This window comes from Onychomys torridus, chromosome 11 (assembly GCF_903995425.1).
Source record: "Onychomys torridus chromosome 11, mOncTor1.1, whole genome shotgun sequence".
Classification (NCBI taxonomy): Eukaryota; Metazoa; Chordata; class Mammalia; order Rodentia; family Cricetidae; genus Onychomys; species Onychomys torridus.
Genome location: NC_050453.1, coordinates 8,395,099 through 8,421,658, shown reverse-complemented (window position 1 = coordinate 8,421,658; position 26,560 = coordinate 8,395,099). Strand labels below are relative to the sequence as shown.

At 38.5% G+C, this 26,560-nt stretch overlaps 2 protein-coding genes across 12 annotated transcripts in view; one reads left to right on the top strand and one right to left on the bottom strand.

Annotated features, from left to right (window-relative positions):
- The window catches only part of Spata17 (spermatogenesis associated 17), a 171,108-nt gene extending 151,227 nt beyond the window's left edge, over positions 1–19,881 (bottom strand). Inside the window, 3 exon segments of the mRNA XM_036202045.1 lie at positions 1,902–1,991; positions 19,482–19,560; positions 19,563–19,881. Of these exon segments, the coding sequence (XP_036057938.1) occupies positions 1,902–1,991; positions 19,482–19,560; positions 19,563–19,596 (203 nt within the window). The 5' untranslated portion in view covers positions 19,597–19,881.
- The window catches only part of Gpatch2 (G-patch domain containing 2), a 202,222-nt gene continuing 195,473 nt past the window's right edge, over positions 19,812–26,560 (top strand). For 6 of the 11 annotated variants that reach the window (XR_004946170.1, XM_036202040.1, XM_036202034.1 and 3 more), the window contains exon 1: positions 19,813–19,999. Coding sequence is in view for 6 of the 11 variants with exons in the window: in XM_036202040.1 (XP_036057933.1) it covers positions 19,938–19,999 (62 nt within the window). In the remaining 5 variants the exon portion in view is untranslated. The other 5 variants (XR_004946169.1, XM_036202039.1, XM_036202035.1 and 2 more) reach the window with 4 other exon arrangements.

Below are 26,560 nucleotides of genomic sequence, written 5' to 3'. Positions count from 1 at the left end.
CATTGCTCTATAATTCACAAGGTCAAATTCAAATTTAAGGTTCTATGTATCTTCATTTTATTTTTATTATTTCTATTTTATCTTGTTTACATTTCCCTTTGATACAAAGTCTTAATGACTGGTCTGCAACTCATTATGTAGACTCAGCTTGCCTTGGGCATGTGGAGACCCTCCCAAGGACTCAGATTACAGGGATACATGTCCTACCATGCCTGACTCTATGAAAACTTTTTTTCCTTGACCATAAAAGCTTTTTTTTTTTTCACCTTAAGATGAGTTCTCAGCCAGAAAAGGCGTTGTCTGCCAGAGTCGGCAGGAAGAGCCTGACATTTCACACTTGGAGAAAATGAGGCTCATGGCTGCTCAGGTTTCCTAATGTTAAACCTTATCACAGTAGAGCTAGGACTCTCCCCCATGAGCCCTGTCCTTCTCCGGCTGGGTTTGGGTACAAATAGGTGATTTATCAGCTGCCCATGGGTCTTGTGAACATGCTGTGTCATATGCCCTCCAAACTGCTTCCAGTGCAACAATATAACCTCCTCAGCTGTCAGCTACAACTAACAGTTACACATCTGGGAAGGTGCTATTTTAAAGATGAGAACTTACTCTGGGAGATTACTAACCACATAGAGAAAAATAGCACTAAATAATGTTCATTCTTCCTCTTGGGCTTATAATTGGAAATTATTTTAACTTCAATAATTTTCATGCCTTATTATTTTATTTTAGCCCTCCACTCTCCCTGTGTGTGTGTGTGTATATTGAGTCTAGGGTTTCTCACATGCCAGACAAGTGTTCTACCACAGACCTACATCCCTAACTCAGGTGTACACTGGGATACCCCAGCTTCCCTTGAACTCAGCCTGTAACCCAGGTTATCCTAGAACTTTCAGTCTTCCTGGATTAGCCTCCCAAATAGCTAGGGACAGGCCTGTGCTACCAGGCACAGATAAAATATAATTGTGTACTATGAACAGTTCAGTTGATATGTTGAGAAATGACAGAGGAATTATTGATGAAAATCATGTTAAGAGCTTGAGAAAAATAGTCCTTATGTCAACAAACATGTGTTCTTGTGTTTTCTCATATTCTCCAGTGTTTCTGAAGCATCATATGAGTCAGGTGAATTTAAAGAATGGTTTCCATGGCCATGTTTCTAGATTGCACTGAGGTGAAAGTAGAGGCCTTACTTTACAAATTGGAATTTACAGCTCTGTGTAAAATAAGGAAGTGTTGTGAAGTGTACTCCTCAGCCAGCTTTTGGGGTTATTATAGGCCAGGCATATTCTTCCTCTAACTTACCTAGTAAAATATCTGTTCACATGTGAGGTATGCCACCAGGACTGAATTTAGGACCTTGTGTACACCAGGCAGGCACTGTGCTGCTGGGCAGCCTGTACTGCCTACCCTTCCTTAGAATCAAAGAGAACATTTAAAGAATGCTTTGAGCTCCAAAGAAAAGCATGGGAGGAATTAAGATGGGGTAGATCCATCATTTTTATGATTAGAATATCATCATTTTAACATCATTGCTTGCATCAACCAATGTGTTGAGAAATACCAAATTCCTCTTCCTCTTCCCTTTCCTGCCCCATCAGTTGATTGGTTACTATAAATGCACTTCATAGAGAACTTTTTTTTGGGGGGGGGAGATATCTGATCAAATGTACTTACAATATTGAGAACTGTTTAAGGTGTACGTATGGCAAATATAATTCACATATCAGTAAGAAATAATCAGAAGTATTCTGTATCTCTTTTACAGAGACAACATAAACTTAATGACTTCACTGCTGAGAGAAAAAGAGATTATCTGAAATAAACGCTACAGAAACAGCTTGTGATTCTCTGAGGCATGCACTTTGCTTTGTAAATGAGATTTCTATGGTAAATTTATGTACCTGATGTATGCCCGGACTTGACACCCACGGAACCAGCTCTGGATCTTCACAGCTGCACCATTCTCTTTCTTTCTAAACTCGTCAATGGCACTAAAACATGTTTTAAATTATTTCATTAGTAACTAATGTAATTCTAAGGCAAATCAACCTGTTAACCTTAATTTTTAATTTCTTCTAAGATGGTAATTACAACTCACATGTCATTTTAAAGAAATTAAAATACTAAATAAAAAAAAACACATTTCAAAAAATGAGTTTTAAAAATTAACCTTTCGCTGAGAAGCCATGAGCTTTCAACAGCTTTGCCTACTTTATTTTTATAATCATCTGTTATGCTACTAATTAATTTGGTAGCAATTTTTTAAGAGGGAATGAAAAACAATGTGCTACTTTGTCAGTGTTTTAAAAACATAATTATTTGAACTTACAGTTTAAATGCCACTACACATGTATCATGCAAAGTGAAATGCCTGCATATTTTACTCACTCATCAGTTAAATGTACTGCCTCTAATTCAAATGAATCTATCATAAAATGCCTACTCTGGTACAAGCTGGCTTATATTAAAGAGTTCAGTGAGTGGGTTGCAGGCTTATTAAAAAAATAATAAACTTAATTCTTAGGTTTTACTGACTTACAGTGAGAAAAGTTGAGTCACGACATTTTTCTGTATCTATTCTAACTGATGTCAATAGTATCTTGTCTTTCCACTGCCAATTGATAAAGTAATAGCACAGTGGACTGTAGAATATATTTTTTAGAAGGTAGTTGGCATACATTTAGTACCTCATCTTTGCTGAATGAACACAGTAGGAAACATGGAGACACTTCTTTCTTGTTGACTGTGTTTCTGTAGGTATGTCCATACAGCCATCCACGTGCAGGTGGATATATGTGTATATAGCGTCTAGAGGTTGGCATAGGTATCTTCCTCAATCACCCTTTATGTTTTTTAACACAGAGTCACTGGACCTGAAGCTCATTGATTCAGATAGCCTGGCCAACAGGAATGCGGGGGCATTCACCTTCAGAAGAAGAGCTACGAGCAGTGAATGGCTGCTGAGAGTGGGAGAATCAGTCTTCTACAGGGATGAACCACTTAACTGTTGATCCAGTACCAAGTGGTCAGCCCTAAAAACCTCTACATATGAACAACACTAGATGGATCCAGTGGTTGTAAATATATATTTGTTCATGTATGTGTATGTTTAAAAAAATTAAAAAAGAGACCATGCATTTGAGAGGGAGAGGGGAAGACACAAGAGGTGTTACAGGGATAGGAAATGGTGTAAATATAGCACATATACATGAAATTAAAAAAATAATAATGTAAAAAGACACACCCTGTGCATTACCTTCAATTAAAGTGGTAATCAGGAACCATGAGCTGATAGGCATACAAATACTCTCTCCATCTGTTAGTCCTCTCCCTCTCACAGCTTTCAAATACAGATAAAGTACACATATGTGCACAGAAGCATATCTACAAAGACACATCAAGGGTGCCCAACAGTCACATGTATCTAAGCACCGATGACAGATACCAGGTTATATATAGCATTGTCACTAAAGTCAAACAATAGGAAAGCAATTATATTTGAATTTGATAGATTAGATACAAAGTAACCTTAGAATTTTTACATTATCAATTTGCAAAGCTCCAACAGTAATAGCACACAACCACAAATCTGATAAGGTATTTCAAAGACAGGAATCAAACACATAAACCATTAAAGGCAAGAAACATTAACTTTGAAAGCAAATAACTTAAACAAATAGATAATAGAGAAAAATACATATTATTTTAGGACAGTTTTTCATATTCTGAACTAAAAGTTTTTATAAAACTAAATCATAGAATTGGAGAAAAAAATTGAACATATTCTATGTGTGTCTTTGTGTGTATGTGTTTTCATGGAGGTGCGGTTACACATGTAAGTGTGTATATGTGAAGACGCCAGTGGTCAATCTCAAGTGTTGTCCCTCAGGTGCCAGCCTGTTTTGGAACAGTGTTTCTCACTGTTTGGAGCTGTATGAGTAGGCTAGGATGGTTGGTCAGCAAGCCACAAGAATCTCTGCCTGCTGCTGCCCCACACTGAGATTACTTGCTGCACCACTACACATGCCATCTTTACATGGGAGCTGAGGACTGAACTCAAGTCTTCAAGAGCTTAATTACCTCCCCATTACTTAGTATGTGTTTTCAAAGTGATCATCCAAATTCACATCCTCATGAGCCTGGTGTGAATGTAAAAAGCTGAGTCAGATGGATTCTAAGTTTAAGGTCAACCTGAGCTACACAGTGAGACTCTGTCTCAAAAAAGGAAAGTTCATTTTTCACGTCAATAAATATTCTTACATTTTGTAGAGCAACAATTACCCTTCAACCCCCAAAATAGGATTAAAAGTAGCTTTTTATTATTCTTATCAAGTGTTTTTATTCAGAAGGAAGTGAGCATTGTGTGGAATTGCTACAGGTAGTAAGTAGGAAAGATACACTCCCAAGTTTCAGAGCTGGTAGCCTATGATGTTGGCTCTAACACCGAGAGCCTTAGTCACCTCCTTAGGCCACAAAATGAAGCTTAGTTGCAAACTCTGCCATTCTTGATAGCTTCCTGGAATACAAAGGATCTGGTTGTAGGGTATCGCCTCTAAACTTTATTATCTATGGATGGAATCCACAAATTTTAGAAGGTATAACTTACTTAAAGAAAATTAAGGGAGGGGAAGAGATAGAGATGGAGGAGACAGGAGAGAGGAAGGGAGACAGGAAAGAAAGGGGGGACAACAAGCTATGTGGTGGTGCTCATCAGCAATCCCAACCCTTGGGAGGATCAAGAGTTCAGGGACCCTCAGTTACACAGCAAGTCCGAGGCCAGCTTGGGCTACATGGCATTCTGTCTCAAACAGACAAACAAAACCAGGATTGTGTTTTCAAGATCATCAAAGTCAAGTGAACTGAGAATATTTGATTCTGAGTACACAGAGTGGCTGAAAAGAGATCTTCCTTGTTTTCTTTCTTCTTCTTCTCCTCCTTCTCCTTCTTCTTTCTCTCTCTCTCTCTCTCTTTTTTTTTTTTTTTTTTTTGGTTTTTTGAGACAGGGTTTCTCTGTGTAGCTTTGTGCCTTTCCTGGATCTCACTCTGTATTCCAGGCTGGCCTCGAACTCACAAAGATCTGCCTGCCCCTGCCTCCCAAGTGCTGGGATTAAAGGCATGCGCCACCAGCCCGGTGAGATCTTCCTTCTTATAAATTCAAAGAAGCACAAATTTACACCATTATTTAAACAATTAAGCACAACAAACCTTCACTGAAGAGGCCCTGCTGTGTTTTAAGGAAGCAAACATGCTGTACATCTGAGGGCAAGCTCTTGCACTTGAGCTGATACTGATGTGGCTTCTAAAACCCTGCTTAATGAAAATGCTGTGATGAGTGTGTAATTCTTACATCCCCAAGAGGTTCACTCTTGGCCACTTCTCCTGCTAAGATCCCATCAATCCAAGCTCAAGACACTGGAAGAATCCTGAAGGTGTTTCTGAAGAAACCTAAGACAGAGGAGGCTCTAAAGAAACTTGAAAGGCCTCAGCATCCATTCCAGGGAAGACCAGGACAGTGCAATGAAACACGATTAGCTGAGCCCACACCAGCTATCTTTTCACCCCGCCAAGGGCAATATTTGCTGACTATACCAAATGATTGTTAGTAGAGTGTGTTTTCATATTATAGCTCTGTCCTAAACATTGAAACAGGAAGAACAATCTAATCAAAGATAGAATGGTATAGAAATACAGGGAATGCAATTTTATTCTTGTAGAAAATTAAGTATATTGATACATCTGAAATGGATAGATAAAGCATATTAATGGGAAATATACAGCATAGTATTTATGTTCTTATATTTATATGAAGTTGTTTAACAGAACACATATGATACTGCACATCCAGAAATGTAGTTCTCTGCAGAACCGAGAATTCGAGAATGAAACTTAAAAAGAGAATTTTATTAACCACAGAATGAAACTTGAAAAGAGAATTTTATTAACCAGTGATTCATTAAGTTACTATATAATAGCTACACAATGCTTTGCCATTAATGTAGGAAAATGAAGGAATCTTATACAATCTCTTAGAAAACTATGAGTCAATTTTTAAGTTTAAGAGAATTATTGGTCAAATTTCTTAATCTTAAATTAGATTTTTCCATTAAAATTTCAGTCAAAATACCCTAGGCACATCATAGAGAACCTAGAGGGAAGAGTGGTGAACAATATCAACTCAGAGCCAGAACATATGATTCCAGGACCAAACACCAGGGTCCTGGAATCCTAGCATTCAGTAGGTTGGGAAAAGGAGATCTGAATTGCTGCATTCCAGGCTCTCAAAGTCTACCCGAATAACACAGCAATACCCCAATTCAAAAACAACTAAGTGAAGATTTTTAAAATGAATCTTTACTTTATGGATATATTCTTGAGTGTATGTACACTATGTGGGTACAGGTACCCATGGAGGTCACCTGGAACTGGAGCTACAGGTAGTTGTCAGCTGTCCAATGTAGGAGCTGCAAACCAAACCTGGGTCCTTTGCAAGAACAGCAATTTCTCTTAATCACTGAGCCATCTCTCCAAGTCCACAAATAAATATTATCTATTTACTTATTATTATATTATTTTAAAAATGCTATCTCTGAAGCTTACGGGAAAACAAATACTAGTCTGCCAGTAAGTTATTCATTAATTCAAAGTTACTTACCACATAAAAACTGTGTGTAAGCTAGTATGCTTCTCAAAGACATACATATGCACATTATATGTATATAAGCTTCGAAACTAATATTCCTGAAGATAACAACATTAATTAAAACAAGCGAGGAATCAAATACTATACTAAAAATTAAAAAAAAATATTCACAAGTGGAAGAGATTGTTTGTAGGAAAGATCAGGGGAAGAAGCGATTAAAAGAATCAACTGACAGGTTCTTAAAGGGGCAGCACTCCTAAGCACTGAAACGCCAGTGTTGGGATCACTCCTTAGGTACCTTGGATTCACCACAGGCAAAGGAACATGTCTCAACCCGCTTCTCTGGAGACATGCTCATTGCTATTCATCTCAAAGCAGTTCTTCGTCAAGATGGCAGTATTATCAAAACAATGGCTCCCATCAGACTGAGAAGCAATGGTCAGCATTGGTTCAGACTTCACCTTTTTAAAACTAATTAGTCACAAAAGTCTTATTTCCCAAATGGTCTTTTCCACTCTAGTCTTTTATCCAATCTACCAATTAAAAGGTTTTCTTTTTTTGGAACAAGGTCTCCTTGTGTAGTCCCAGCCTAAAATTATGGATCCTCTTGCCCAATGCTCCATAGGATGGGAAGCATGTGTTACCACACCTGGGATGAATGATCTTTAAAACATTTTATAGCATTATTTACTTATTTTATTGGGGATGGGGAGCAGTAAATGCAGGTCAGAGGATAATTTGAAGGCATCAGTTATGGCGATATTTTATTTGTGGACCCCAATAAAGCTTATCTAGGGATCAGAGGAAAAAGCCAGCCACATTAAGCATAGAGGTCAGGCAGTGGTAGCACACGCCTTTAATCCTAGTATTCGGGAGGCAGAGATTCATCCAGATTTCTGTGAGTCCAAGGCCACAATGGGAACAGAGCCAGGCATGGTGGTACATGCCTTTAATTCCAGCACTAATTAACCATAGAGGTCTGGAGGGCTGTACAGACAGACAAGAAGTAATGTAGCTGGGCAGAGAGGGCAAGTAAGATGGCAGGGCATGGAAAGTTATATAAGGCATAAGTATACAGGAAGTAGCTCTCTCTTTGGCTGAGGATTTCCTAGAGTTAAGATGTGGCTGGTTTGCTTTCTGATCATTCAGCTTTCATCCCAATATTTGGCTCTGTTTTTGTTATTTTTTATTAATAAGACCATTTAGCAATTCATGTTACAATTGTTTTTTTCATATCCTATGGATCCTGAGGATGGACTCAGATCTTCATTTCAGACTTGGCAAGTTTCTGTTGAGCCACCTTACTGGTCTCTTAAATCATCTTTTGAAAACAAATCTAAGCATGCCATGGTTTCCTTGAGTGCTTTAAAAATCCAACCCCAGGTGACATCTTAAAACTTCTGAATGAAGTCACAGCACCTAGAATACCAAACAAAACCTCCTTGGTCTGCCCAGACACAATGCCCTTATCTAGGGAGTCTTCTGTTCCATTCATTCCCAGATACAATCCCCTCACCTAGGGAGTCTTCTGTTCCAATCATTCCCTGAACAAACCATGTTCTCCTCACCCTTAGACTGCAGTAACTCTTTGAATTGGTTTTCTAACTACAACCTCCAGGCAGATTAAGCTTCATGCTTAAAGCTTTCTACATACCAATGATAACATGTTTATTCGTCAAGCCTTCAAGGCTGGTCTCACATTCTATTCCTATCTGTTTTCCATACATAGTAAAGTATCTGGTACATTGGAGGAGCTAACAAAATGTGACAAGAAATAGAGACTGGAGGGAAGAAATGAAGGAAGGCATGCAAGACTGGAAATGAAGACAGAAGACTGTGGCTTTCAGAGTAGGATATGTAATACCATAGATACAGAATTCTTGGAAGACAGTATAATCATTCTGACAGTGAACCACACATCTCCATAGGTTACAGTCTTTGGTTTATAAAAGTTTAGAATGAAACTAAATAAGGAAAAAAAACTGGCTCAAGTATAAGATAAAAACTATAATGCTGTGTCATAGAAGTGACTGGAAATACATCAAAAAAGGAATTGATTTGGTACTTGATTGACAAGCATCAAATGTTATGGGAAGCCATGGCAACAAGATTACTATGCAAGGGGCTGTAGGGTAAGGGGAAGTTTTTCATTTTTCCTTTAAAATTATATCTGAGTTAATAGCACGATGTGATAAGGAAGCATATAAAAATGTCATTTATGACACACACAAGGACACAGCAATACATTGTCCATTAGAGCAGGGATCTCAAAGAAGAATGCAGAGATAATTCCATTCAACAAGGTAGCTATGAGATAAAGCCCAAGATATAGGATAAAGCTGACTCTTCCTATTAGCCATTTACCATTAACATCTAATGTGATTCTACTAGATCTACTTCTCATTTTAATACAGTCTGTTTAAATGACTGAAGCATTTTTTCCTGTTCTCTATCAACAGTCAGCAGATGTCTGCCTCTGCAACAAAGAGAAGGGAATAAGGGCACAGCCTCCCATAATACCTTTTAGAGTCCACACACTAGTTAATGTACTGCACATTGCATTCATCATTTTCTTCTATCAGCACACATAGAACAGAAGCAGTCAAGTCCACAGCAGTTTGAGTTTGTCTTAAAATCTCTCCTGGTGACACCACTCAAGTGGCAAAATCTGTTTCTGGAGTATTAATAATAATGTATATAAATAAAAAGGTATGCTATATTAATAAGTATACATAAATATACCACAAAGTGGAAGAAACACTGAAAATTACTAGTAACCAACATACGTCTAAGCTTTAACTTACGCACTAAAATGTTACTTCTATAGATGTATTTCTGTTGTTCTTTTAAAATAACTGCTTCAAATGAAATTTACAGATACTTTGGTTAGCACTGGGACACTGAGTGCTCACACAATATGTCATGAACCACTAGACATTTTATATTTAAAATGAAAAACTGTGGGTAACACTTTATTTTAATGGTAAAATAATTAGTTCCAGATTATAATGTAAATCCTATAGCAGTGAATAAATTATGACATCTGCATGGATTTGAAATAAATTTATTATGATCAGTGTTATCACAGTGAATACTGAATGAATTAATAATGATAAGAGACCCAAAGTATTAACAGCAATGCAATAAAACATGAAGAGGAAGCAGGAAGTCTCTGGTCGCCTTGTCATCAATTACAGGCATGGTAACTCTGTTAGTGCCTAGAAAGGAATGTTCTAGGACAAGAAGCTTGGCTTGGGCGATCATGGCAAGGTGAAGAAAGGGTCTACCTGTGAGGGCAGGAAACATAGCTACTCAGACCTCAGATGTTGGGAAAGGCATTCCAGTTGGCAGGGAGATGACACCTCAGCATGGGAGACCGACTGCATGAGGAAGGGTATCGATGTCAGAGACTGGGGTACACTGTGGTGAGAGGACTTTGGTTATACGGAGGGAAAAGAGCCCAGGGAAGTGAGCATAATCTGGAAAACGGAGGGCAGGCTTCTCACAGTCGGAAAAATGAAGAGAAGCCAGGTCTGCTGGTGCATTCCTGGGGTACCAGCTATTTAGGATGTAGACAAGGAATGGTGGAGTTTAGGAACAACAGAGCACCACAGAATGAAACTCAGGATGCTGAATAAGAAACACAGTTTTCAAAATGAACTAATGGCTTCTACTATCTCCACTGGCTGACACAGAACTCAACACTGCTGTAAAATGTGTCTTAGTGCACATATATACACAGTCCCCAGCTTTATCCATTAAGAGTAACAGTACCCAGAAACACTCCCAATGACAAGGTACTAAAAGGTACTAAAAGGAACAATGTCTCTTTGGAAAAATGGGTGGTGAGGAGACCGGAATACTTTCTTTAGTCAGAAAATGGTGATGTTTTGTGGGGAACACAACACAGCAGAAAGTATGACATGGTTCTCATTGGCCAAAGGTCATCATTAAAATAAGGAGAGAAAAGGGACTCATTGGCTAGGGCAGAGTATGAGCCCATATTGACAATAAGTACATTTACAGTTGGATGAGGACTAGGAAATACAGGTTCCAGGTACCTGCTTTAAAACACACCCCTTAATTAAATGGGAAAAGGAACATTCTAGTGGGAAGTCCCATAGCCATCTCCTTTGTCAGTCAGATGGCTGAAATGAATAAATACCACCAGTGAGAGAAGATCTCAAGACCACATGGAATTGTCAGTAGAGCAAGAAGATCACAGTGTCACTCCTAAGCCATTCCTCCCCCAAATAAGCGCCTTGTATTTAAGGGAACAAACCCCAGATAATGCAAGACAACTAACCTGTAATATTCAAAAAAAAAAAGAAAAAGTCATAAAAAACACAGAGAAAATATGCCACATTCAAGATAACTAAGAAAGACAGGACAAATGGAATCCTTTAAAATTTAATTAACGTTCTTTAACAATTTCATACATGTAAACAATTTTGATCACTTTTCACTTCCCATTACCTTTTGATTCTCTTCCCTTTCTCATAGATATCCTTCTTCTTCCCAAACAGTCCTTTCACAATTAAAATCAAACAAACAAAACAAATAATCAAAAAAACCCACCGTGTTTAATTAGGTTGCTTGCCCGATTGTTGGTTAGGTTATTTACTACAGCATAGGTAAATTATCAGGAAGGAAGAAAATGGTACCACCTCCCACAGCAACCATTCAAAACCAATGTCCTTCTTGAGGGGTAGGCACATAGGATCCTTTCACTATAAAGACTGTGAGGACATACTTTGGGTTTGTTTCAGGATCCATATATCTTCTAAAATGTATTAAGTAAACTGGCAGAGCTGGAGGTGGACAATGAAACAGCAGTATAAGCTGACACTCACTGTGTCCTGGTTTTGATGCTTGGATTAAGGTTCTATTGAGAACATTTTGATGTGTGAACAATTTGGGACTTGCAACTTTTTACCTTCTAAGTTTGATATTAGAGAGAGAGAGAAAGAGAGAGAGAGAGAGAGAGAGAGAGCGAGAGAGAGCTTCTAGCAAATTTTAATTTCAAATACTGTTTTTAATTTCTAAGAGTTTCATTGCTTATAAAGTTGTTACATTCATGCTTTCCTCTTGACTTTTAAATACACTTGAAAAGCCTCATCTAACTGTACGATTTTACATTCTGGGGCTTGTTTTTACTGACGGAAGTTTTTGCTCCTGCTTACAGGTGAAGTTTGCTATATTTTTGTTTCCCCCAAGACTTCCTGAATAGAGTCAGATACTGCACACGCTCCACTATGAAGAGGTCAGAATTGTACATCACTCATTTCCAGGCAGAAACAAACAATCAAACAAACAACTAGGGAAGTTATCTAGATAATCTCATTTGTTTGCCTCTTTGAGATCAAATCCTACATTTTACTTAATCTAGTTTTTCAAGGTCAGGGCCAAGATTTCTAATAGCAATATCTTTATGCACAATTTAATCTTGGTTCCAAAACAACATTTTTTTCCTCAGAACATATTTTTCATATTGATTTGTTTATTTCATAAATAGTTTATGATTACTTAATGCTAAATATAAAAATGTAATTAAGACAGAAAATTATAGAAATTACTAAGACTCTAATCTCCCCCATCCTCCAATTTTCAAAATCTAGACCTTTATAGATTGCTTTGTTTATTTCCAGATCCATACTTTAGGACTCTATAAATTCCTACACTCTAAAATTGACTAAATACATTTTTACTTTGTCTCAAGAATTTTTTTGATGTCATGATGTACAAAATTTATTCGTTTAGATGCTTTTAAAGCCTACATTTGTGTGTGCATGTGCACATCATGACAAAGATATGGAGGTCAGAGGACAGCTCTCTCCTTCTACCATGTGGGTACTAGGAGTCAAACTCAGGTAATAATGTTTGGAAATGGGAGCCTTTACTAGCTGAGACATCTCCCTAACCCATTATGCCCTTTAAATTTTTTTTTTTTTTTTTTTTTTTTTGAGACAGGGTTTCTTTGTGTAGCTTTGAAGCCTATCCTGGAACTCACTCTGTGGACCAGGCTGGCCTTGAACTCACAGAGATCCACATGCCTCTGCCTCCTGAGTGTTGGGATTTATCCCCTTTAAAATTGCTGTTTCTATACCATACATATAAATGATACAAATTGATCCCAGTTTTTTTTTGACAAAAATAATTTTTTAAAGAATGCCTTTGCATGAAAAACATTGTATGTACAATTTTCTTGTATACAAATTGTATACATACAAGTTCATTTCTATATGGACAATAGAAAAAGTGATGTTTTTTTGAGTCAAATTATATGTATATTGGTGCGATCAAAAATGGTACTGTTGTATTTTCAAATTATAATTTATATTACTAACTGTGATTTGCCCTGTATTCTGTAATATTATTTATTTTGAGGGGTGGTGGTTGTCATTTAGCCCACACTACTCTCAAACTCCATGCCTATCTGGAGACAGCCTTCACCTCTTTATCATCCCACTTCTGCCTGCCTTCCAGTTTTGGGTTTCAGGTATGTGCCACCAACCCTGGCCTCACTTCACATTTCCAAATCTCTTTCTGTAAGTGCTTTATGGTATTATCAGTAAATGGATAATTTTACTACTTCCTTTAAAAGTTTTGCTTGTTTGTTTTGAGGCTAATCTCAAATTCATAGTCGTCCTCCTGCCTCATCTTCCTAAGTAGAGGGGTTATGGATGTGAGCCACTATATCTGTCTTCCCTTGCAACCTTTATGCTTTTCTGTTACTATCTTGTAATATTTAATAACTATTAAGAAGAGGATAGCCTATTTTTTGTTGCCTATTGTTCATATGCTATTGAGACAATTATATTTTGATCCATCTTAAGCAACACTTAGTCACAAGACAGGGCAAAAATACTGTAAAACTTTAATCAGGTTAGAAGCAAATGAAGAGAGTTATTTTATAATTGTTGGCTAGGGAAGACTATTCCAAGAAAGACAAAAATCCTTAAAGCCTGAAGAACATCTTGGCTTAAAGGACTACCAAGAGTTTAAACAAGGCTTTGAGGCATAGCTATGAGTACATTCTCATGCTCCAAAGGCCCCTGACTCCATTCCCAAAGTAAATACAGAAAGTTAAAAAAATAAACTAACAAATAGGTGTATCGCTACATCCGAATCAAATCATCTGACTTGGGTGCTAGTTTAGGACTGGACAATGAGAGCAGGCTGGGAAGTTTTTGGATTACATGGGGAGAACATTCATGTGGGCCAAAGCAATCTGAAGGAACTTGACATTAAAGGCTGGAGAAAGGACCTGACAGGTTTGACTATGAAACATCCCCATTTGCCCATGGTCTGAATGCTTAGGGTGCTGCTGCTTGTGGTGTTTGTGGAAACTAGGAGATGGGACTGGAAGGGACACACCCCAGCATGTGGCTCTGGCAGGCTTTACCCTTCTCCTTTCCCTCTGCCCTGCTAAAAACCCTCAGGTTACAGTCCTAAAGCTAGCCAAGGTCTAGTCCCTTATTCGCCACTTCCTCCTCCTGAGGCTGACTACCAAAGTCCAGCAATCAGGAGACCCTCTTGGTTCACCTAATTAACACACCCAATTAAAATTAAACACCTCTTCCTAACACAGGGGTTCCCCTTTTACCTTCATAAACCGTCATTTGCCTATGTGCCTGTCTGTCTCTTCTCTATCCAAGGCAGTCCTTTGTCCCCCTGGGACAAATACCCCTGCCCCTTTCCCTTGTCCCCTTCCCCCTGGTTCTCTATTCCCTTCACCACCACATCCTAGTGCATTCTAACCCAGACTTACCCCTTCCCCTCTTAAGACTGACACCTGCAAGGTCACTTGCTGCTGTTTTCCTGCCTGAGTCAGCAAGCAGCCACTTGAACTTTTCTTCCCACTTAGTAAAGAAGCTCTCTGTGAAAACAAGTGTTTGGGTGTGGTCTGTGCCTGAGTCAGGGTCTGGAAGGGAGCCGGTGCTGTGCGGGAGTCCCCTTCAGGACAGAGTTTGGAGGGTGTTGGTCATGGGGCCCCCTTCTTGTTCTAATCCTTGCTTGCTGTCCTACTTTCTGCTTCCTGCCCTCATGAAGTGAGAGATCTCATCTGCCACATGCTCCTGCTGCCCAGGGCCATAAAGCCTAGTGACCCCACTGAAACCAAGAGCCAAAAAGGTCATTTGTTCCTTAACTAGTTTATCTCAGGCACTAGGTCACAGTAATAAAGACTAAGCGACATCACGCACTGCCATAACAATGATCAGGACCTCTACCTGCCATTCCTCAGAAGACTGAAGAGGAACTTTTCAACTTGCCCAAGGAGACATCTAGAAAGATGATGTCAGGTGCCATGTGAATTCTCCTGACAACATACAAGAAGGCATCCTGTAGGTCCTAGTAACATAATGCTCATTACAGTTAAACTGTTAAGTGCTCCCAATAAAATGCTCATTGCTGTGTCCATTCTTTGGTCTCTCTCCCTATCTTTCTTTAGAACGTTTCCCCTGATTTTATTTTCATTTGATTACAGATGAACAATCTAATGTATATTTCTTTGGAAGAGGGTTCACAGATGGCATAGTGTGTTTAGATATCTTAAATGTCTTTGGCCTCCTTGCTACAACATGAAACTTTGTTAGGATTCTTAAATTGTTTTAAATAATCAAAAATATTATTTCTCCTGTCTTCTAAGTTTATATGTTGAAGAAACAAGGTATCCTATGCCAGTTTTTCTGGCCAGCATTATACCCATGTATGCTCTGTTTTCCAAACAGACCCGAGCCAGGCAGGAGAGACTTGTGTAATTAAGCTACTTACTTTAATTCGGGAGCTTAATGATTTAAGCATTGCTTATATCAAGTACAAATCTGCACAGAAAAAGATAAAATTACTAGATCTTTGATCTTTTTGCTCTTAGGCAAATGATTTAGACTAACCCTGATTTTCCTTAGCTGTAATCTATGAATAATAAAAAGTATCACATAAGGTAACTATCATTACATTTAAAAAAAATCTTTGTGTGTGATGTGATGTGTGTGATATGTATGATGTGTGTGTGTGTGTGTGTATTGTGCTCATACACACTGTGCAACATCATACATGTGGAAGACACAGGACAATCTCAGGCTGCTTTCCTTGTCTTACACCTTGTTTAAGGCCATGCTAGGTAGACCACAAGTCTTATGATATTCTCTGTCTCTGTCTCTGATATCACTAGAAGAGCTCTAATATCCTACCCACCTTTATGTGGGTTTGAACTAAGGTCCTAATGCTTGCATGACAAGTGCTTTGAATACTGAATTATCTCCAGCCCAGATATACATTGAGTGTGAGAACAGTTAGCAGTCTGCTCTTCACATAGTAGATATTCAGTAATAATCATCTTTCAGTCTGTTCCCTTATCTGGAATCCACCATTCTCTCTTAGAGGTGCCAAGGATATGGGTACCTCAGTTGAGCATCTCATTTCTATACTTGTCACTATACATCTCCAAGCGCTCATCCTCAGGAACTTATTTTTTCACATCCTCATACATATATTTTCCCCTTAGACTAAGTCAGTTAAGATTTTTGTGTAGATTATTAATAATTCTGTGTATTAATTACATGTATTTTAAAAGTATTTAAAATATTAATTTTAATTTATTGAAGTAGACTTGACTTAATTTTTTTTTGAGATACAGTCTTTAATCTTTCTGATGTTTGGCAAATGATTTAGACTAACTAAACCTGACTTACCTTAGCTATAATCCACGAATAATAAAAGGCACCACATATGGTAACTATAATTAGCTTATATGTGCAGCTTTGGCTCTCTTGCTACTCACAATGAAGACCTGGCTGGGTTCAAACTCATAAAGCTCTGTCTGCCTCTGTCTCCTAAATGCTGGGATTAAAAGTCACTACCCACAGTAACTTAAAAATTTTTAAGAAACAAAAATCAAGCTACAAAATTTTAAGCTAATAAAAAGATAAGAGTAGAGAGGGAAATAGAAAAAGGGAAAACAAGTCAGGCGTTGGTGGCACACGCCTTTAATCCCAAGCACTCAGGAGGCAGAGCCAGGCATATCTCTGTAAGTTCAAGGCCATCCTGGTCTACAGAGCGAGGTACAGGACAGGCACCAAAACTACACAGACAAACTGTCTTGAAAAACCAAAAACGAAAAAAAAAAAAAAAAGAAATAGAAAATAAATATGTCACATGTAAGAAGTTATGAAAAAATACAAAATTTAAATTATCTTAAAACATTGTAACATGTTAAATGCCTATTTGATAATCACAATAATGAATAGGAAGCTATTAAATCAACCCATCATGAACTTACTTAGTTTTGATTGAAAGCACTCAATCAAATTTACCTCAATAAGGAGAACTATGGGAATTATATAATTCCTATGAGATAAAGAAGAATCCTAGAATCCTTTTTTTTTTTTTTAAGATAGGATTTCATGCAACAATTCAAGCTGACTTTGAATGCATTATTTAGCCCAAGTGTTGGGGTTATAAGACTGATCCAAAATGCCTGGCAGGATCAACATTAATATTATAAATAGAATTTTAAAGAAAAATTAACATGTGAAAAGGACAAACCTTATTACTTGGTGAAGTCTTTCTCAACAAAATCCTCTTTCTAATTCAGCATTATCTATAGTAATGAGGTGGAGAGGCACTTTTGCCACTCCCTTGTATGGACATAGAAGGATGGCATGAAAAGAAGACTGCTCCCTTTCTGTGAATGGGTTCTCAGCAGCAGTTTACTCAAGTCATCTAGGCTGGCAGAGCTTGCCACTGCCTCCTACTTCAGCAGCCAGACCAGTTTGACAGAAAGATAATTTTGTCCAGTAGAGGTGTACAGCATTACATGACCTGACACCAAGTATGCACACTAACAGATGCTTATTTTCCTTTCCTTGTATGAGGGGAAAAGAAATATACAACTCAGAAGAATGCTGAAGATTTGCAGATGAAACACTACACAGTTTTTTTGCCTGCAGTCTCCTTTTTCAATGTGAAATAGAGCCCCACAGGAATTCCTGTCAAGGATGCAGAGATCCTTGTTTAACAAATTTCGCAGATCATTCTGGAGCACATTAAAGTTCAGGAAGAACTAATATATCCAATAGCCATCGGAAAATGACAATAATTTTTCAAAGGATTTCCCTTTAATTTTCAATAATAATTAAAACTTGTATTACATTCCATTTATTATTTTAATTTGTGGTATGTATATGTTTGAAGAGGCCAGAAGACACCTTGCAGGGGTCTGTTTTCTCCTTGCACCTTGTGGATCCAGAGGATCAAACTCGGGTCATAGGGCTTGGCGGCCGGTGCACTTATCTACTCAGCAATTGCTCTAGCCCATATTTCTGTTCTATATGAGTAACTTTTGCCTGTGACCTCCCTAGCCAAGCTACTGTCCAGTTTCTACACTTTCAGGTATGTGTTCCTTCTAATTCTCTAATCCAATCAGGAAGTGGTTGATTACCACTCTCTATGCCACTATTGAACATAGACATATGGACATATCTATGACCATATGGACATATCTATGACCAATGGACATATCTTTCCATGTAGGTCAGCATTTAAGTACACAGGATCTCCAGCTGAGTGTGATCCCTAACGACTTGTTACCTTCAACAGCCTGCATGGCACAGCTCACGTTTGACTTAAGAGTGCATCCCAGTTTCTCTTTAAATGACTCTATTCCATAACAGGCTGTTATGAAGGACGGAATTGTTTCAATTATATATCGATGCCATAAACAAATACAAGCCTGTCACATAACTCTAAGTGAATGTTAAATAATTTCTGAATGCTAAATATAAGAATTCAGCTGTTGTATGCTTATTTAAAGATGATTAATTGGAAGTTTCAGCACAGTAATTATTCAGCAACTAATTATTGTGGATATTACATTTCAGGAAGTAGGACAGACACTAGAGACTGAAATAACGGTTAAAAAAAAAAAGCAACACTGCCCTACTTCTAGCATGAGGAAGAGCCATACCAGCTCACAGAAACTTTACTACTGAATCATCACTCTTGTTACTTGTTAGAGGTACAAGATGAAAAAATTAGGATAAGAAATACTCATGAAGACTTTCTCACATTGACATATTTTCCCACTGGTCTGCTAGATCACTGCATTTTATCACAACATAATATTCTTTTTTGTGGTTTCTTCCAAGTTAGAAAACTGTTGGCCCATTGCTTCCAGTTTAAATGACCCTTTTCATGGACAGGACATTTGAGTGGTGGGGGAAATGGAGAATGCCTTTACAAATTATCTTGTCTCAGTGGTTTAGAAACGTTCACTTTAAGACAAATGAATCACAGAACAGTTGAATTCCATGTTTGTGAGATAAGGGAAGCTAAAATTCCTTTTTGGATACTGACATTCTGAGCTTGTGGAACTCACTGGGTAGCCCGGGCAACATCAAGGAGGCCACTAAAACTTTAATATGGAAAATAGGTTTCACCAAGTCAAACTGTTCAGTGATGATTTTTAAATACCGAAGGAACAGTATTTTGAGGAAGAAAGACTCCCACATAAAGCCCAGGAGAGCCTTGAATTCTCTATGTAACCAAGGCTAGACCGGACTCACAGTGATCCTCCTGCCTCAGTTTCCCCAGTGAGGGGTTACCTCACCTTGGGATTCACTTTATAAACTCATCTATGCTGGGCTTCTCCTTGGAGCATATGAACCTATTAATGACCTCTCTATATATGTATACAGGGAGATGTCACATATATCAACCTGTGTCATATTTGTTTCTGATCACGTTTGAGTCCCCATCAGGGAGAACTGGGGGCTATTTCCTGAATTAAATAATTTGTTAACAGTAAACTTCTTTGGCGACCCCTCTCTTCACTACTCACCGGTTCCTAAAGTAGTACTGAGTCTTTAGAAACGACGACCGAGCCTGAAGCTTAGCTAAAGTAGCCATGGCCTCCAGGCCTGGGGTTTATCAAAGTTGTTACTATGGGTCTCCATGGCAACTGGGCTAAACCAAGGGCACTTCCGACTCAGTCCCTTTTCCTTTCGCTCTGTTCCAGATTCAAATAACTGGCCGGAGAACTCGGATTTTTCTATGTAAGAACCGACTTCAGCCGACTCGCTCCTTTCTCCGCCGGGACTACTAGAGGAGCCGACAGGAACGGCCCGCCCAGAGCAGGAGAGCGAATGGTCGCTTCCGGCTTCCGGCTTCCGCCTCCAGCCCGCTTCCGGAAGTTCCTCTCAAAATGCTGAAGTGCTGTGTGGAAGTGGCAGGGGCTGCGGGAGTTGGAGTCGGTCCTCGGGCCTGAGCCTCGAGGCCGCGCTCCCGGGTGTCGTTGATGTTCGGGGCCGCCGGGCGCCCAGCGATCGGAGCCGCCGCCGCCGCCGCCGGGAAGAGCTGGTGAGACCGGCGGGGCCGCTGAGGACGGGGCGGGCGCGCAGGCGGGCAGCCCCGCGGGGCTCCTGCAGCAGGGACCGCCGTGCCCTGGGTTCCGTCGCCCCTGCCAGACCGGTCCCACTGCACCCAATTCCATGAAGGATGGGACTGCTGAAACCCGCAGTTCTGGAAGTTTCTTAGTGGGAGAGAGACATCAGGCTCTCGTACTCGCCGTGCAGCTCGGTTTGTGTAAAAACTACAAGTTTTCCACCACCTAGAAGGTTCTGTCCCAGTTCACGAGAGATGGGTGTTGTCCAGCAGCCTTAAGGTTGGGTTGGAATTTGTCTGGAGTGATCATGACCTATGGCTGTAAGTTCGCAGACTGCTTTTGCAAGTCACAGTTTCTCCTTGGGGCATCTCTGTGAGAGGAGATGATCGCAGGCACAGAACACTGAAGAGGCAGAGTTTCCCTGTGCCCGTGAGGCTGGGGTTTGGATTTTTCTGGTTGAAAGCCCTGGTCGTCGCCGCCCCCCTCCACACCCCTCCTCCAAACACACGCGATCACACCGTTTCTTCCAAGGCCTTCCCCTGCGGATAAACATAGTGAAACCAGAAAGTTAGTTATCCAGTCGACACTCTTGAAACATGAAAGTCAAAGAGAGGTGATTTTAAAGTCCGTGCCTGTTTCCAGAGTCAGAAAGAACACGAGAAATTCTCATGGGCTGTGATTTCAGGCTCTTTTGCCTCACCTACAACTGAAAAGTTGAAGGAGCGTTTATACACCAGATGCTCGCTCTGTAGATAATTTTTTAATGAGTGTCGATTTTCTTGTGACTTTTAAGTGCTCACAACTTTCAGTTAGTAAAATGGAGAATGGTTTTTACATGAGCCATTTTTAATTGCTGTAGTCAGTGTGGAAGAAGAGGGACAGTTGTTCATGTGTTGATTTTTATTAGTTTTGGCAGTTGTCCATGCTGCAGGAACCACCACACTTCAATACGGTAAAGGGACTTCTCCGTAACCTGGTATTTCCTCTCAAGTGTACTCTGCCCCAGTCTGTGTCTTGGTAAAGAATGGAGGGGACTGTGTTCAGTAGATTGGTCTGGTCTCACTAGAGAGGAAGGAATTTGTACGGAAGTTGACAAACTAGAACACCTATGTCCCTTCTTATTGTTGCTCTACTTTCCGTCTCCTGTCACACACAGATACCCCTGTTTATTACTCATCTGTTACTTGAATCAGGATTCACTTGCTGGACTCTTTTTACTGGACAGAAACCTCATCATTTCTAATGAGACTAGCATGTCTTTAGCACCTACCAGTTTCTGTTTTTGAAAGAAATTCTTAAAATATATCTTGATTGGCAGAAGAGGTTCTGCAAAAGTGGAACCTTTGTTTCCTAGTGCATATGCACAACTGTGCAACCATTCAGCCTTTCCCTCCATCCTTCCCTCCTTTATCACGGTGCTCCCCCACCTCCCCTTCTCTCTCTTTCCTCTCCCTGTTTGAGCTTTGTTCTATAGCCCAGGCTGACCTCTGTCTGGTGATCTGCCTGCCTCAGCCTCTCCAGGTACTAGGATTATAGGCCTGTGCTGCCTTGCCCAAGCTTTGATATTTCTTAATGCAATTTTTTGTTTCATTCAGTGAACTGCCTTGCATGATTGTTTTATCAAAATTGTGAAATGCTCATGTTATTGGTGATTGCCACCACTAAGTGGTTCATTGGTGTTGGATCAATCTGTGTATGTCATCTCATGTAAATCCATGAGATCTCATGTAAGTGCACTACATTTTTTTTACATTTTAGATAAGATGACAACAGAGGTGAAGATAATTTAAATAACTTCTCTAAGTGATTTATTTGCAGTATGATTCTAGTGTACTTGAAGAAAATTCCTCACCACCCTAATGTACTCGTTATTATCTGACTAATGTAGTATCTATAGGCATTTATGAATTAGAAAAATACATGTCCAGATTTGTAAACCAACTTGCAATTTCTGACATAGTCTATTTTTATTTAAATACACTGGTGGTTTTTTTTTTTTTTTTTGTGGCTTTAACAACAGTAAAAAGCCATTAAAATGGATTCTAGATTTTTGCTTCTGGAATTTCATTCTTATTTGGTATGTTGATTTTCATTACATCTGGAAAACTATATCATCAAAACTTCTTGTTTTGAGTAGCTGATTTTTTTTTGAGGGGGGTTCTTGATTTCCTAAACTGTTAGGTTTGATTCAGCTTTGATAATTTGCCTTCATTTTTACACTTACTTAAACTGTTAGAATGCTGTCTTATTCATGTAGAAGGAAAGTTAAAGTCATTATTGTCAGAAGATTTCAGTAAAGTAACATTTGCTGAGTCAGTCTTTGATTTGTACATCCTACACATTCTTGTCATCTGGTTTATGTAAAGAAGTATGGTAGGTACTCATTTAATTCTTAGCTGTTGTCATGTTCCTAATCCAGGAATTCAAGATATATATTTGGTAAATGTTTACTGTGCAGTTATCATGTATAAGCAATAATCAAGACATTTCTTACCGTACCAAAGCTTGCTGACAGAATGAATTACTTTTTAAATTCAAAATTTTTGTCTTGTTTGACTTAGACTCTGACTGCATTTCATTTAGGCATTTTTAAATGAATGATTTACATTTTGAAAGCAGTTAGAGGCAGTGAGAAAAGTTTGGATGACTTGAAGTCAGTCATTAAATGAAGTAACAGAAAATCAAAAAATGGTCTCCAAGTTAAATGAGGTCACATTATTAAATCATTAGCTGAAAAGTAGAAATAGACTAGTTTTTCTTTTTCTTTAAACACTTAAAAGTCAACCAGCTAAGTTCTTAAAACCTTTTTCTAGAATAATGAGGAAAGAAAGTTTCCCCAAGTGTCTCTGTGACAAAGTGACAAAGCTGCAGCAGACCCCACAACTGGATACCATCAGTGGGCTTTGACATCCTTGGGGGATGCATGCTCTTCTTGTAATGAGAACTCTGAGATTCTTACCTAGGGAAGGAAGATCCTTTGCTCTACTCCTGTGACTTACATCTGTATATTAAAGCAGGAGTCAGATGCACTGCAGACAGTGTCTCAACTCTGCTGTCCAGGATAGCCTCCACTCTGAGAGAATTCTGCCTCTGTCTCCTTAAGTGCTAAGGTTACAGGCAAGAGTCCATACATCACACCAAACCATACGACAGTATTTCTTTTTGTTTTAAGGATCAGTCTTTTCATTTATGTTCCTGTGTGTATGCCAAGGAGGTCGGTCAAGAGAGGTTATAAGAGCCACACTCCTATTGTTCTAGCTTGAGATAAAGACTCATTTTGATAAATAACAATATGATTAAGTAAGGAAAATTGTGAGTTCCAGTGAGCAGTAGAAATTTTTACATTTAAGATAATAATTCTTATGGATCGTATTTTTGTTTGATTAGTCATAAAATGTAACCTTTACCTTTGGAGTAGCATCTTTTACCACTTATGTTTATTTACCCATTGCCATAATCTATACTATTGTGTATTCATTTTCATCTGAGCCTTTTGGCTATTTGCTGTATATTTGTAAGGCCAAATAACCTTTCCTAAACAACTTTTTTAAAATCTTAAATAAAATGCAGTAGCTAACATGATGTGGAAGTAATATAATTTCATCACTATTTTCTTGTTTGTGAGTAGTCATATACCACACATTCATAAGCATAGTACTTGACTTACTATGTAGACACATTTATATTTATGTAGACCTGTGGGTTGTGACCCCCTTGGAGGCCTTACAGGGGCCACATACCAGATATCTAATTTATGATTGTTTTGTTTGTTTGTTTGTTTTTGAGACAGGGTTTCTTTGTGTAGCTTTGGCCTTTCCTAGAACTCACTCTGTAGTCCAGGCTGGCCTCCAATTCACAGAGATCTGCATGCTGATGATTCTTAACAGTAGCAAAATTACAGTTATGAAGTAGCAATGAAAATAATTTTATGGTTGGGGATCACCACAAAATGAGGAACTGTATTATAGGAGATTTAAGAGTTGTCCAGTTGATACCGTTTTACTTGGAAGATGTAAGTGAAACAATATGATATTAATTGCCTAATATTGTTGGCTCATCCACAGGGATTTTGCTTGGAAATGAGTTGTGGAAAAGCCAGAGCAAATTAGGGGCAAAAGGTAATTAACTCTGAATTGAAATGATATTAAATATTTTTTTCTGTGTTTCTGTAGTTTTGAAAGAATCTTCTAATTTTTAGTCCATTTGTGCTTGAATTCATTGGATTCTTCCAGTTAAAATATTTTATTTTTCTCAAGAGAAACAATAGAAAGTTGAATAATGCTAGCTTAATTTTAAAGAGATTCTAAGAAAATTTGCTTCCATTTGTAATCATATTGGTTATATTTTGTTAAATCTCATTAGTTATAGAAATTCTTTTTAATAAAAGTTAGTTGTTAAGGAGCTGGAGAGCTAGGTCTTCTGGAAAAACAATTAAGGACACTGGCTACTCTTGCAGAAGACCCATGCTCAATTCCTAGGCACCCACCTGGCAGCTCACAACTATCTATAATTCCTGTGTGTTAATAACTCCAGTCCCAGGGAAAATCATCCAATGCCTCCTTCTGGCCTTCTAATGCACTGTGCACAGTGCATACACATATACCTAGGCAAAATACTATATGTAAAATAAAAATAAATGATACAATTTTTAAAAATCCGTTGATGAGTGTCAATTGCAGTGGATTAAATGGTGCATTTCCCTGCTCAAACATTAAGAACATGGACTAATCCAGGCATGGTGGTTCCAGCTGGTGATGGCAGACCTCAGGCTAAGTGAGGAAGAATATCAGTTCAGGCTTTCAGGACCTGCACAGGAAACAAAGAAGTGGGCATCATGACCACTGCCTTTTCTCATCTGAGGTAATGTGCCAAACTGCCTTTAAAATAAACTGCGATTTTACTTAGAGACTTATTTAGTCATTAATTTCATGTCTTATCATGAAATTCTGAACTATCTGTTCACTCAATGACAAGAACATTCTTGTATTCAAAAAGCACTTATTCCTGAACCAATAATAGAACTTTTTAGAGAAAGGACCCTAATTTTAATGCCTATGAAATTGTCTTTAAGTGGGTTTTGTTTAAATATGCAATATTATATTCAGAGATAATAGGCTTTTCAGATTACATTTCTTCCAGAGAACTAGTGTTAACAGAAAGGAGCAGGTCATTCTTTGTAGTAAGAGAAAACAAATAGGCAGTTATTAACACACAAATAATAGATAAACGATCCATCTGACATATCAAAATAGCCAGAGTTATAGACCCTGTTGGCTTGATAACTAATTCAGATGTGATGCATAGGTCACTTAGTACCTTAGTCTGAAACCAGAGTTACATGTTGAAGCCTTTTGAAGGAAGAAAAAAATGCCAGCTGCTTTCTAGAGTTTCTTTAAAGTATGTGTTTGGATCACCATGTGTCTGAAAACTATTCTGAATCGACTTTGTTTATACATTCAGATTGGGAAAGGAGTGAGGTGTGGAATACACACTCCCAGGACAGCTGGAAAGCAACAGTATGGTATTCAGTGGCTCACATTTTATTCTGCCAGCCCTCTGGGTTGTTTGCTGAACTCATTGCATCCTCAACAACCATGCTCCTCTGGATGTTGTGTTGATTTAGGTTTTCTAGGCCTCTTTTCTATTGAAAACAGTATAACTAGTAACTGGCCTTGAGCCTTTGGCTTTGGTACTGGTGTTCATTAAGCTGTCTTAATGGTTAAAGTAGTGAAACAGAACTGTAGAATCGATGGCGGAATTGGGCAGCTGTACTTGATAAGCCCTGGTGGGTGCCCTGGAATCAGATGTTAGGGCTTAAAACGCATGTCTGTCACTTGGATTGGTCACAGTGATGGATCTGTTGCTGTTTCTATTTTGTTTGTCACCTCAAGGTTGTTGTGTGAGAATGAAATGAGGTAATATAGTTAGTGAATATTAGCAGGTAGTAAGAACTTAACTGTTATGTGAGATATGTAGCACTATAAACAATAAAACCCGTTAAATCACCATGCATGTCTAGGGTTTAAAATGAAAACGAAAAGTTACAAACTGTTATAGGGAACTTTCTAAGGCTTAAATTTTGTAGATGGTAGAGATTATATGTAACTGGAGATTATATAGAGCAAGAGTTGGAAAACTGGTTGGATACCACGTGATTGTTTTAAAAATGAAAGCAAACCACTTTACAGGATTCGTTCATTTATGGCTGCTTTTACATTATGTGAGAAGCTGAGTGATCAGAGACTGCATGGCTTACACAGCCTAAACTATTTGTAATCTAGCCCTCTGCCAAAAGTGTATTTACTCCTCTTATAAACTCCCCAAGTTCTGTAGGCCTCCAGAGGACTCTTGGGAATATTTTGATGCCTGTTGAACTTAATTTGAGAAGTGATAGGCCATGATTTGTATAAGAAAAGTAAACATCTGAAATGCCTGTAACATTTAAAAAGTGTCACACCAACAAATTTAACATCAATGGGAATTGAATTTGGAAAGAACTATGTAATTTATTAAAACTCCAAAACACTACAGTTGCT